At 42.8% G+C, this 13,025-nt stretch overlaps 1 protein-coding gene across 1 annotated transcript in view; it reads right to left on the bottom strand.

The window, feature by feature from the left end:
• The window catches only part of LOC115475155 (unconventional myosin-X-like), a 290,858-nt gene that overhangs the window by 196,204 nt on the left and 81,629 nt on the right, over positions 1-13,025 (bottom strand). Inside the window, exon 21 of the mRNA XM_030210896.1 lies at positions 11,990-12,265. Within this exon, the coding sequence (XP_030066756.1) occupies positions 11,990-12,265 (276 nt within the window). The remainder of the gene's footprint in view (positions 1-11,989; positions 12,266-13,025) is intronic.

Below are 13,025 nucleotides of genomic sequence, written 5' to 3'. Positions count from 1 at the left end.
TAGTTGCTGTATTCAGCGAGTGGCTTTGTGATGTTTGGGACTGTGTGGGCTGGATGACGGGGAGTGCTGCAGGTGCAGCGGCTGAGGTCATGTCTTGAGGTATCTCTGGACAAGGGAGCGGTGCTTGGAGTGCAGAAGGGTCCGCGTGGGATGGTCCTGGCCTTTGAGTGCTATGCAGGGCTGTTGAGTCTTCTGGCTTGGGAGCATCGGCTCAGGTTTGGCTTTTTCACCTTGCTTGCCTTGGGAGTGTCGGCTTGGGCTTTTTTGCTTTATCTTGCCTGCCTTGGGAGCATTCGGCTCAGGCGCCTCAGTGACTGTTTGCCTGTCTTAGGTGGCATCCCTGGTCTTCAGTGAGCAGTGTGACCCGCTCTTGCCTCTATCTGCAGTGCAGATTTCCCTTTTCCCTTTGTTTTGCTTCTGTTCCACTCTGGTTTTGAGGGAGCTTGCCACGCTTGTTCTGTGGCTGTAGTGGAAGTGAATTTTAAAGATTGTTTTTCAACTGCATTGCTTGCTTTATATAGAAGGCTTTTATTGTTTCCAGATCGACTCAAAAGCTTATACTCTGCATTGCTTGCTTTAAATAGAAGACTTTAATTGCATGTACTACCTTCAACTCGGATTTAAAAGTTTATACTATGCTTTACCTACTTGAATGCTAACCAGCTGAATATCTGCCACAGGGCCCATACACAGATATGAATATCAGTAAAACACTCCTAACCATTTATTGTCTCACCCTACTCTCACAAACAAACACAACCCTTAACCCAGATAACAACACCACCATAAATCACAAATCACACAACACTCACATACACACTATGCCCACCCTAAAGAACATCTATAATAACCTACCCACAACACACCAACCATACGCACAGCCTACCAATAACTCGCCAAACCAAAGACACAACAACCAACCAAAAGGAAAAATCTTTGAGCATGAACACCACCAACAAAAAGAGGAAAACAACAACAACAAACTCAACCACCGAAGAAACAGGCAACTAATAAAAATATACACATCAAACCCCCCCCCCCCCCCCACAGAACCATATCGCTCAATCCAACTAGGATACATCAATGCAAGATCAGCAGTAAGCAACTCAGTAAATATACTAGACTGGATCACCACAGATAATTTAGACCTTCTATTTGTTACAGAAACCTGGTTCCACAGCCCTACAGACCCCGCCATCTTAGCAGCATGCCCACCAGAATACAAAATCACCCACTGGACAAGGAGTGGAAAAAGAGGGGGCGGAATAGCCATAATTTACAAACCCGAATTCACCATCACAACCACGGGTGAATCTACCTCAACACAACTTGAAATTGCATCGACAAGAATTAATCACCCAAACCTAATAGGACACCTCAATGCAATCCTATTCTACAGACCACCAGGAAAATGGCAAGACTCCCAAACACAACTCATGGACTTCATCTCGAACACATGTGTATCTGCCACAAACATCCTTATAATAGGAGACATCAACCTACACCTTGAAGATGACACCTCAACAGGCACACGAGAATGCAAAGAATTCCTAAAACTCTGGGATCTACATGCACCCTACACGCAACCAACACACGAAAAAGGACATACACTGGACATCATAACACACAAATTCGACCCGGACTCAGCTATCACACTTACCAACACAAGATGGACACCTACATTATGGTCAGACCACCATAAAGCAAATGTCTCTCTCAACTGGCAAAAAACACACATAAACACAACCAATAAACATGAGCAAACAACATACACCACGAGAGGAAAAATAGACCCCCACAACATTTTGGCAACAGATCTACCAGAACGAATGGTCAACCAATGCTGATACCATCCAATTCCTCCAAGAATGGGGCGATTTATGCACAACAACATTAGACAAAATTGCCCCAATCCAAAACAGATCATCACACAGAAAAAAATCAAACCCATGGTTCACCGAAGAGCTGAAAAAGCTTAAAACACAAGTCAGGAAACTAGAACGGGCATGGAACAAAAAAAGAGATGAACAAACACTGAATGCCTGGAAACTACTTCGGAGGAACTACAAATATACCATAAAACAGACTAAAAGACTACACTACAAGACAATAATAGGACCAAACTACAAAGACACACACAAACTCTTCTACCTTGTGAACAAACTGTTAGACACCACACCAGTCACAAACAACAGCAAAGATATACCAGACGCTGACAACCTTGCGAAATACTTCAAGGAGAAAATAATAAAATTAAGACTCCATATACCTGCCAGCCCTATTGAATACGCCACACTCCTAGATTGTCTAGACCCAGAAGACGGAATATACCCAGCAGACAGAACCTGGACCGAATTCGAACTACTATCAGAAGACCTCATCTCTGAAACACTTAGAAGATATGCCAAATCCCACTGCAAACTAGACATATGCCCAAATAACCTCATGAAATCAGCTCCTCAACAATTCATAATAGACCTAACAAACCACGTAAACTTCATGCTACAAAACGGACTTTTCCCAAAAGAAAAAGGAAAAATTTTACTCACCCCTATACCCAAAGACACAAAGAAAAGCGCAAGGGAAATAACCAACTACAGACCAGTAGCATCCATACCACTAATAACCAAAATAACCGAAGGAATGGTAACTAAACAACTCACTAACTATTTAAACAAATACTCAATACTACATGATACCCAATCAGGATTCCGATCGAATCAGAGTATGGAAACAGTATTAATTACCCTCATGACTAAATTCAAACAAATGATTGCAACCGGCAACAATATACTCCTCCTACAATTTGACATGTCTAGTGCCTTCGACATGGTAGACCACGGAATCCTATTACACATACTTGAATATTTTGGCATGGGAGGAAATGTCCTAAACTGGTTCAAGGGGTTCCTAACCCAACGTTCATACCAAGTCACATCAAATTCAGCCACGTCTGCCGCATGGACACCTGAATGTGGGGTACCACAAGGATCACCTCTCTCACCAACCATCTTCAACCTAATGATGACCCCCGTAGCAAAACTCCTATCAAACCATAACCTCAACCCATATATCTACGCCGATGATGTAACAATATACATCCCTTTCAAACAAGACATCAAAGAAATCTTCAATGAAATCAACCAAAGTCTACGCATCATGAACACCTGGGCAGATGCATTTCGTTTGAAACTAAATGCAGAAAAAACTCAATGCCTGATACTTACCTCCCAATACAACACGAATGAATTTACCGCCATAAATACACCTAACCTAAGCCTTCCAATCTCAGAAACGTTAAAAATCCTTGGAGTTACCAACGACCGACACCTAACACTCGAAACCCATGCAAACAACACAACCAAAAAGATGTTCTACTGCATGTGGAAACTGAAAAGAATAAGACCATTCTTCCCAAGATCCGTCTTCCGCAGCCTAGTACAATCCCTCGTACTCAGCCATCTGGATTACTGCAACTCACTCTACGCAGGCTGCAAAGAGCAAATCTTGAGGAAACTTCAAACAGCCCAGAATACAGCAGCCAGACTCATCTTCGGAATACCAAAATATGAAAGTGCAAAACCCTTACGAGAGAAGCTACACTGGCTCCCACTCAAGGAATGCATTACTTTCAAAGTATGCACATTAGTCCACAAAATCATTCACGGCGAAGCCCCAGCCTACATGTCTGAGTTAATCGACTTACCACCCAGAAACGCTAAAAGATCATCCCGAACTTTCCTCAAACTCCACTTCCCTAACTGCAAGTGCCTGAAATACAAGACGCTGCACGCATCAACCTTTACTTACATGAGCACAAAGTTCTGGAACAAACTGCCGCGGAACCTGAAAACGATCCACGAACAAACCAACTTCCGTAAATCACTGAAGACACATCTTTTTGATAAAATTTATGGAAAGAACCAAAACACATAAAGCTCACACTCACTGTTCAGTAATACATCAATACAACCACTTATGAATTCTCAACCCCTAATCTCACCACACCCATAACTCTACTCACAGAAAAATGTATACCATATGCTTCATACAGCGCCCCTTAATTTCCCGTTGTCTCCTTCCAATGTCTCAATGTTCTTTTCAATTGATTTATTCCTTAACGATTTTGATTTTGTTTCGTTTAACTCGTCACAATGTAATCCATAACCTGAATTGTAACAAATTGTATTTCCATTATTCATAATGTATTGTAAGCCACACTGAGCCCGCAAAAAGGTGGGAAAATGTGGGATACAAATGCAATAAATAAATAAATAAATAAAAACTCTGCCTTGACCGACAAGTGCACTTGGGGTCTGTATTTTTGATTAGAAGTAATTCTGTTTAAAAAATGATTGTTTAACTTTGACTGTGTGAAAATAAGTTGGACTGTAGAAGATAAGACACAGCTCTTATTAATTTGGTATGTGAAGGGAGAGGTGGAGCCTATTTCAAGTTCAGATTGGCCACCTGGACTGAGAAACATGTGACCACATTCCCACAGTATGGCTTGTTTACCAAAACAGAGAAATTCTCAAGCATTCTGTAATTTTCCTTAGCTCTGAACATGAGTTCTAAGCCTAATAAAAAAGGGAGTTTCTATCAGTGAAATTGGGAGCTCGTCTGTGACTAACGTACGAACTGCACAAAGAACCATATTTCCTGGTCAAAGAAACTCCTGGCTTTCGCTGTGAACAGGGCCCCCCCAGCTGACAAGAGCCTGGATGATGTAATGATCAGTGATGGACGTCTGTCTATTATAGTGTATTATTGCTTCTTTTCCTGGTCTAGAAACTCCTAGCATTGCTTGGATGTAGATATTATGGACCAGTGATGTAACGATTGTTTATAGTTATTGTTTCTTTTCAGTTATAATCATTGTATATAGCTTAATCATTGTATATGAATGGAGTGAAAACAATACATGACCACCTAAACTTCAGGAAATCACTGAAAACCCTCCTCTTCAAAAAAGCTTATCCCACCGATCCAACATAAATCCCCATACCCAGCAACACAAGATAATCTATGATTGTACTGGACAATTTATCATCCTCGACCCCATGACGCCTGAAACGCCTCTACCTGCAACCATAACACAACTTTATATTTGTTATGTACCGTAATGGCATTCGCCATTACATAACATAATAACATAGTAGATGATGGCAGAAAAAGACCTGCACGGTCCATCCAGTCTGCCCAACAAGATAAACTCATATGTGCTACTTTTTGTGTATACCTTACCTTGATTTGTATCTGTCATTTTCAGGGCACAGACTGTATAAGTCTGCCCAACACTATCCCTGCCTCCCAACCACCAGCTCTGGCACAGACCGTATAAGTCTGCCCAGCACTATCCCTGCCTCCCAAACACCAGCCCTGCCTCCCACCACCGGCTCTGCCACCCAATCTCAGCTAAGCTTCTGAGGATCCATTCCCTTGGAAAAGGATTCCTTTATGTTTATCCCACGCACGTTTGAATTCCGTTACCGTTTTCCTCTCCACCACCTCCTGTGGGAGAGCATTCCAAGCATCCACCACTCTCTCCGTGAAAAAAATACTTCCTGACATTTTTCTTGAGTCTGCCCCCCTTCAATCTCATATCATGCCCTCTAGTTCTACTGCCTTCCCATCTCCGGAAAAAGGTTTGTTTGCGGATTAATACCTTTCAGATATTTGAACGTCTGTATCATATCACCCCTGTTTCTCCTTTCCTCCAGGGTATACATGTTCAAGTCAGCAAGTCTCTCCTCATATGTCTTGTAACGCAAATCCCATACCATTCTCGTAGCTTTTCTTTGCACCGCTTCTATTCTTTTTACATCCTTAGCAAGATATGGCCTCCAAAACTAAACACAATACTCCAGGTGGGGCCTCACCAACGACTTATACAGGGGCATTAAAACCTCTTTTCTTCTGCTGGTCACTCCCCTCTCTATATAGCCTAGCAACATTCTACTTACGGCCACCGCCTTGTCACACTGTTTCGTCGCCTTCAGATCCTCAGCTACTATCACCCCATGATCCCTCTCCCCGTCGGTACCTGTCAGACTCTCACCGCCTAACACATACGTCTCCCGTGGATTTCTACTTCCTAAGTGCATCACTTTGCATTACGATACTTTGTAAGCCACACTGAGCCTGCAAATAGGTTGGAAAATGTGGGGCATAAATGTAACAAATCCTCCTATATAATAATTCTCACCTCCAACATTCTAATCTTGCTGTCTGTGTCCGTGACTTTCTGCTAGGCTCCGAAGCCCTGGCTGACATCACCGGAAAGGAGACACCAGATTGGCTAGCAGAGGGAAGAGGGGAGGAACTGCGAAGCTATCAGCACTGAGCACTGAAGGAGAAACCGGCCGGCGAGGAGAGAGCAGAGTGAAGGATGGAGGGAAGCGGACAAGGGGAGTAGGTGAGTGGCTGGAGCACTGAGGTTGCCGGAGAGACGCAGTTTGACTCGGAGAACGACCCAAGGCGGCCAGCGGCCTGACAGCACTGCCCGCCAGTATGTCAGTGCTCTGAGCCTGCAGCGGCACTCGGAAGATGGTGGTGCGGAAGAAGGACGGCTGCCCGAATGAGAAATTTTACGAGCCCTCCGACACTGTCTCGCAGTTCAACAACGTGCGCCTGTGATTGGGCAAGAACTACAAGAAGGTAGTGGAGCTCGAGGGAGGAGAGGGCCGGGGGAAGGGCTGCTGCTCTACTGTACTCTGCCCCGCCCACTAGCCCACAACGCCGGGCCCCGGGAACAAAGGGGAAGGAGCTGGTCCGGGCCCCCAGAGAGAGATAGAGAGCCACAAGCAGGGAGGGGGCAGAGCAGCCTTACTGGAATACTGGCTATACCATACAGGGAGGGAGACCCTGAAACCCGGAGGGAGGTAACGACCCTAGAATTGGGAGGGAGGGCACGGCCCTGGAACTGGGAGGGAGGTAGGGAGGGCATGGCCCTGGAACTGGGAGGGAGGGAAGGACCGGGGGCCCATGGCACACACTCTCATTCTCACATACACACTCGCACCCAGTCTCACTCTCTCTCTCTGTCACACACACACACTCGCACATTTACTCTCTCTCTCTCACACAGTCACTCTCAGACACACTCTCTCAAACATACACACTCCGAGAAAAACCTTGCTAGCGCCCGTTTCATTTGTGTCAGAAACAGGCCTTTTTTACTAGTAATAAATAATAATAATAATTATATATATATATATTTATATTTATTATTTTTGTTACATTTGTACCCCATGCTTTCCCACTCAGGGCAGGCTCAATGTGGCTTACATGGGGCAATGGAGGGTTAAGTGATTTGCCTAGAGTCACAAGGAGCTGCCTGTGCCTGAAGTGGGAATTGAACTCAGTTCCTCAGGACCAAAGTGCACCACCCTAACCACTAGGCCACTCCTCCACATATATATATAAATCACTGTGTATTTTAGATTTTAGAACCTCTAATAAAAGTCTCATTTACCTAATAGGAATCCAAAAGAATCCACAGTAATTACTGAGTAGTCTGTGTCCAGTGAAGCAGGCTGTAAAAGCGGGGCAGAACAGTGGCTCATCTAAGTGGACTGACAGAATGAACCCTTTTCTTAACCACTACCACTGTCAGCCAAGTATTCCCTGTTTGTCTTTGTGCTGCTAGGGCGGGCCCTTTGCCTAGTCTACTGTGTTCTACTGTATGCCATTGTTTGCATTGCTTTGCTAATATTGAGTTGCGCAGCTAGTGCTTATGTTTGATTTCCCTATAGAGCTAGGCTGCTCTACTTTACCTTATTCTATGTTTTATGTTTGCCTTGCTTCAGCTAGGTTACACTGTATAGCTAGGCTACCTGTTTTCCTTTCTGTGCCGTTTGGCTACCCTTTTAGCGCCTGTGTTTTTGCTGCTAATAAAGTTGCCTCAGTTCATCTCCACGTGTGGTCCGGTCCAGTTCTTGGGAGCACTCTTAGTTCTGAAGGGACTCAGTCTACCCATAGGTGGTTGAGTAATTCTCACGCGGCCACCTCTGGGTCAAGGGCTCACAAACGTCACACTATGGAAGGATTTTTAATAGGGTTTCTTTTGTTTTTTGTTTTAAACTTGAAGGTCAGATTTGTTTTTGGTAAATTTATCTTTTACAGGATGGGGCATTCAAGGTTTATTTGTATACTCCTGCTTCTTATAGGGTTTCTATATAATCCTGTGTTTGCAACTGACAGAATTGTATACCCTCTCAAACAATTTAGATCCTCTTGTTTATTCTAACTATCACTTGATAAGGTATTTATTGAATTGTGAGGATTATATGCAACACAGTATTGAAGTGGTAACAGACAATCGGCAGAAATATAACACTAGAAATAAATATAATTCAAATCCATGGAGAGGTAGTAAGAGGAATTTAAAGAAGACAGCTTGGGAACCCTATGTTATATTTTCAGCCATTCCAGTTCCAGGATATTATATTAATATAAGATCATTAGGAAATAAAGCTTCTATTCTTAGAGACTGAGGTTAAAAAACCAGGGTTATTGTTTCTCACTGAGACCTGTTTAAGAACAGATGATGATCACTTATTGAATGAGATTTGCCCAATGGGATATACATTTTTGTCTGTCTTGAGAAAAGTTTTTTAAAAAGGTGGAGGCCTGGGATTATTGTATTATTCCACTTTTAAGGTACCTTTATTGGATTCTTTTAGCTCTTCTGGTTTAGAGATTCTGGTTTGTAGGATTGGGGATTTTACATTGAGTGATTCTTTATAATCCACCTAGGAAATAGCTACAGTCATCCCATGATTTCTATGACTTTGTAGCTAGTTATACCAGTAATTCTTATACCATTTTCCCGAGTGATATACATTTACATTTAGAAAATATACACAATATTAATGTTCAAGATCTGTATAGTTATCTTAGGTCATTAGAATATTATTTACCCCCTTCTCAATCTACACATGTAAGTGGCCAACTGTTGGATGTGATAGTTTATACTACTAATTTGTCCGACAATTTGTTGGTTTACGTAGGTCAATGGTCATCGTCTTTATTGTTGGACCATTATTTGATGGATTTTATAATAAGATGGTGTATTAGGGTTAAAGGATGCCAGCAAATAAGTTCCAGGATAAAAATAAGTTACATGATGTAACCAGAGGTAAAGTCGATATTAACCCTTTAGTGTCCAATGTTCCAGTAATAAGCCATATGGGAACAGATTGATGGGAACATTGGACACTAAAGGGTTTTAAACATTTTTTGGGAGAGAGTGGACAAACATTATGCAAAGGATCAAATTGACTTAGATGGGTTGATTAATTAGAATACAGCGAGTAGGAATATATTAGATGATATTTCTCCACAGCAGATCACACAAACTAAATCATAGAAGAGCAAAATGGTTTAATTCGGAACTTATATCCAGCGGCGTTCCTAGGGCGGCTGACACCCGGGGCGGATCGCCGATGTGCCCCCCCCCCCCCCGGCGAAACAACATTTTTACCTGCTGGGGAGGGTGCCGCGCACCTGTCGGCTTCGCTCGTTCCATGCTCCCTCTGCCCCGGAACAGGAAGTAACCTGTTCCGGGGCAGAGGGAGCACGGAATGAGCAGCGCCGACAGGCACGTGGCACCCCCCCCCCCCCCAGCGGCGTGCACCCGGGGCGGACCACACCCACCCCCCCACCCCCCTAAAGAAAATTTGTAGAAAATTGGAAAGTCAGTGGAAAAGAACAGGGTCAATTGCTGATAGAACTACATGGAGACAAGCAGTAAATTCGTACAAAAGAGCTTTAACTCAGGCAAAGAACATTTTTCTTAATTGGGTATGATAATCTAAGCACAAAGGGGAACTATATATGGTGCCTTAAAAATCAGTGCAGAAATAAATGCCAACTAAGCATATTCTATAAGCAGCGCCTTGATTTAGGTGCAGTATGTAGAATACTGGTAAACATTTGACAGAGTACCTAATGGAAGACTCCAGAGGAAACTGGAGAGTCATGGGATAGGAGGTGGTGTTCTATTGTGGATTAAAAACTGGTTAAAGGATGGAAAACAGAGAGTAGGTTTAAATGGTCAGTATTCTCAATGGAGAAGGGTAGTTAGTGGGGTTCCCCAGGGGTCTGTGCTGGGACCGCTGCGTTTTAACATATTTAAAAATGATCTAGAGATGACAGTAACTAGCGAGGAAATTAAATTTGCTGGACTAATTTAACTCATTATATTAGATCAATTCTAAACTGAAATATCAGTTGTATTTATTACAAAATACAGCAGCTACATCAATTTCTGGTCTGGGTCAGTTCGATAGTGTTTCATCTTCCCTACTGGTGTTGCATTGGCTAGCTATTAAACAGCGTAAAAAGATAATATGTTTAATTTTTAAATCATTATTTGGGGCAAACGCGGAAGGTTTGGTGGATCTTTTAGAGATCCCTTCTTCTGGGAGAAATCTCTGTTACTTCCGAACTTTGACATTAGGTTATCCTACAATAAAAAATGCTCACTTTAAGTCAATTATTGAAAGATCTTTTCCTTTTTATGGTGCACGCCTCTGGAATGCTTTACTTTTGACTATGAGAACGCAATCATCATGTCAGGGCCGCCGAGAGGGGGGGGGCAGGGGGCACAAAATTCCCCAGGCCTGGGCCTCCAAGGGAGGCCCGGGGTCTCTCTCCTGTTCTCAAGGCCGCCAGCGCTGCAGTCCCCAGTCTCACCTGCCCGCCCTCGGCTCCTTCGATAGCCCCCCTCCATCCGCCACCATGACCAGGCCCCTGCATTCAAATCGGCAGCACCTCACCTCCGTGTGAAAGCAGCAGATCGCCTCCCTTCGGGCCCTCCCTCAATGTGTCCTGCCCTTGCAGAAACAGGAAGTGATCTAGATTGTAAGCTCTTTAAGCAGGGACTGTTTTCTTTGTATGGTGTACAGCGCTGCGTATGCCTTGTAGTGCTATAGAAATGATAAGTAGATAGATAGATAGATGAGGGCGGGACACAGTGAGGGAAGGCCCGAAGGGAGGTGATCTGCCACTTTCACACAGAGGTGAGGCGCTGCCGATTTGAATGCAGGGGGCCCGGTCACGGTGGCGGAAGAAGGGGGGCTATCGACAGAGCCAAGGGCAGGCAGGTAAGACCGGGGACTGCAGCGTCGTTGGCCTGGGAGCAGGAGAGGGAGGCGACAGTGGTAGGGATTTGGGGGGGGGGGGGTAGCTGTGAAAGGGATCTTTAGAAGGCAGCATTGCTGAGGTGTACAGAATCTTGTTTCTTCACAATCCCTTTGGTTGCTTTTCAAGGAGAATAATGTATATTATTATAATTAATATTATCATCATGGTTTATGATTTATTTATAGTTTACTAAATCCGCTTTAGTCACTAAAGCAATGAAGTACAATAAAATAAAAATATAAAATGTTGGGAAAAGGACGACATACTCAGATAGGACATGTCAACCCACAGACAAGAATTTCATAGCTGGCTATAGGCATGTCTCCTGCACTAGATTCCCCGCAGGAGTGGACTACAGGAACTTAGCTAAGCTAAGAAGACTTCAAATGTTAAATTAAAAAATGAGTTTTTCAGGATGGCTTTGTATCCGGCAGACTATCCTCAGATAACTCTAGGCTATTTTGGAACATACTAGCAGATTCCGTTCAGGATGACTCCCCCGCTGATCGCATTATCACTAGATGCTGAAAAGGCATTTGACCGTATTGAATGGTCATACTTGTTTAACTTATAAACTACTTGTTTACATATGCTGTCTCTTATATTCAATGTTAACCCACTGTCATTTGTTTTTTTTCTTTTGTTTTCTTATGTTCGCGTTTTCTAATTCAAAATTATAAATAAAGATATATATTAAAAAAAAGAGTTTTAAGACCAGTCTTAATTGGTGAAAAGAGGTTTCTGACCTAAGGGAAAATGAGTAATGCTACCTTGTATACCAATAACTCACAGGGTTACTTGCTAGTTGCAGTGAGCTTCTGAAAGAAATTAAAGTTACCTTCCCTTCATTTGCCTTTCCTTCTCTTCTTCCTCATAATTTCTCTGCAGTTCATTATCTTCCTTCTTTCGACACATGCTGTGCTGTTCTTCTTCCTTTTCTTTTTGCTTCTCCTGCAACAGCTGCTTGTACAAACGTCGAACCTCCCGTCCTCGCCAGTATTTCTGGAGCACAAGTATTGATTCTTTGAGGTGCATAAACTGACGCTGGTAGAAGTGAGCTCTATAATTCTTCTGAATTGTCACCACACTGACCAACATCTTACGGTAACTCTTTCTGTAATGCAAAAACAAAAAAGGAAAACAGGAAAAAGGGATGGTAATGATTCAGGGCAACTAAAGCACATCATTGGAAATCTAGAAGATGTAATAGAACAAATTAACAAACTCAAAAGTAACAAATCACTACGACCAGATGGCATTCACCCCAGAGTCCTGAAACAGTTGAAACTGTTAACCTGCTTTGAAGGCATGAGTAAACATGTGGATAAAGGTGAGCTGGTTGATGTAGTGTATCTACATTTTCAGGAAGCTTTTGACAAATCCCTCATGACAGAATCCTGAGGAATTTAAAAAACCATGGGATAGGAGGTAATGTTCTGTTGTTGATTAGGAATTAGTTATTGGACAGGGAAGGGTTAAATGGCCGGGGTTTTTTTTCAATGGAGGAGGGTGAAAAGTGGAGTGCCGCAGGGAACCACTAGTGTAAAGGTGGGTGTATTAAAATATTTTTTGATGTGACAAAGCTTTTCTAAAAGCAAAAAAGGATTTCTTAACCATTAGATTAATATGCATATTATCAAGTTCAACACTGAGAACCCTAACTGATTTGTCAAAATTAAAACTATCCATCCCAATATTAAATTGTGAATTACTAAAGGGATGGTCATTGGATCCCAGCCATAAGAACTTAGTTTTTCCTTTACTTAAGTCTATAAGTCATGGACCAGTTCTCTATGATAATGAAACAGTTTGTTAGACCAGCAACTGTTGCAGGCCAATCAGGAAATAGAATGGAAATATCATCTGCATATATG

This window comes from Microcaecilia unicolor, chromosome 7 (genome assembly GCF_901765095.1).
Source record: "Microcaecilia unicolor chromosome 7, aMicUni1.1, whole genome shotgun sequence".
In the NCBI taxonomy this organism is placed as follows: domain Eukaryota; kingdom Metazoa; phylum Chordata; class Amphibia; order Gymnophiona; family Siphonopidae; genus Microcaecilia; species Microcaecilia unicolor.
Note: the sequence above shows the minus strand (reverse complement) of the source record. Positions and strands in the feature narration are given on the sequence as shown.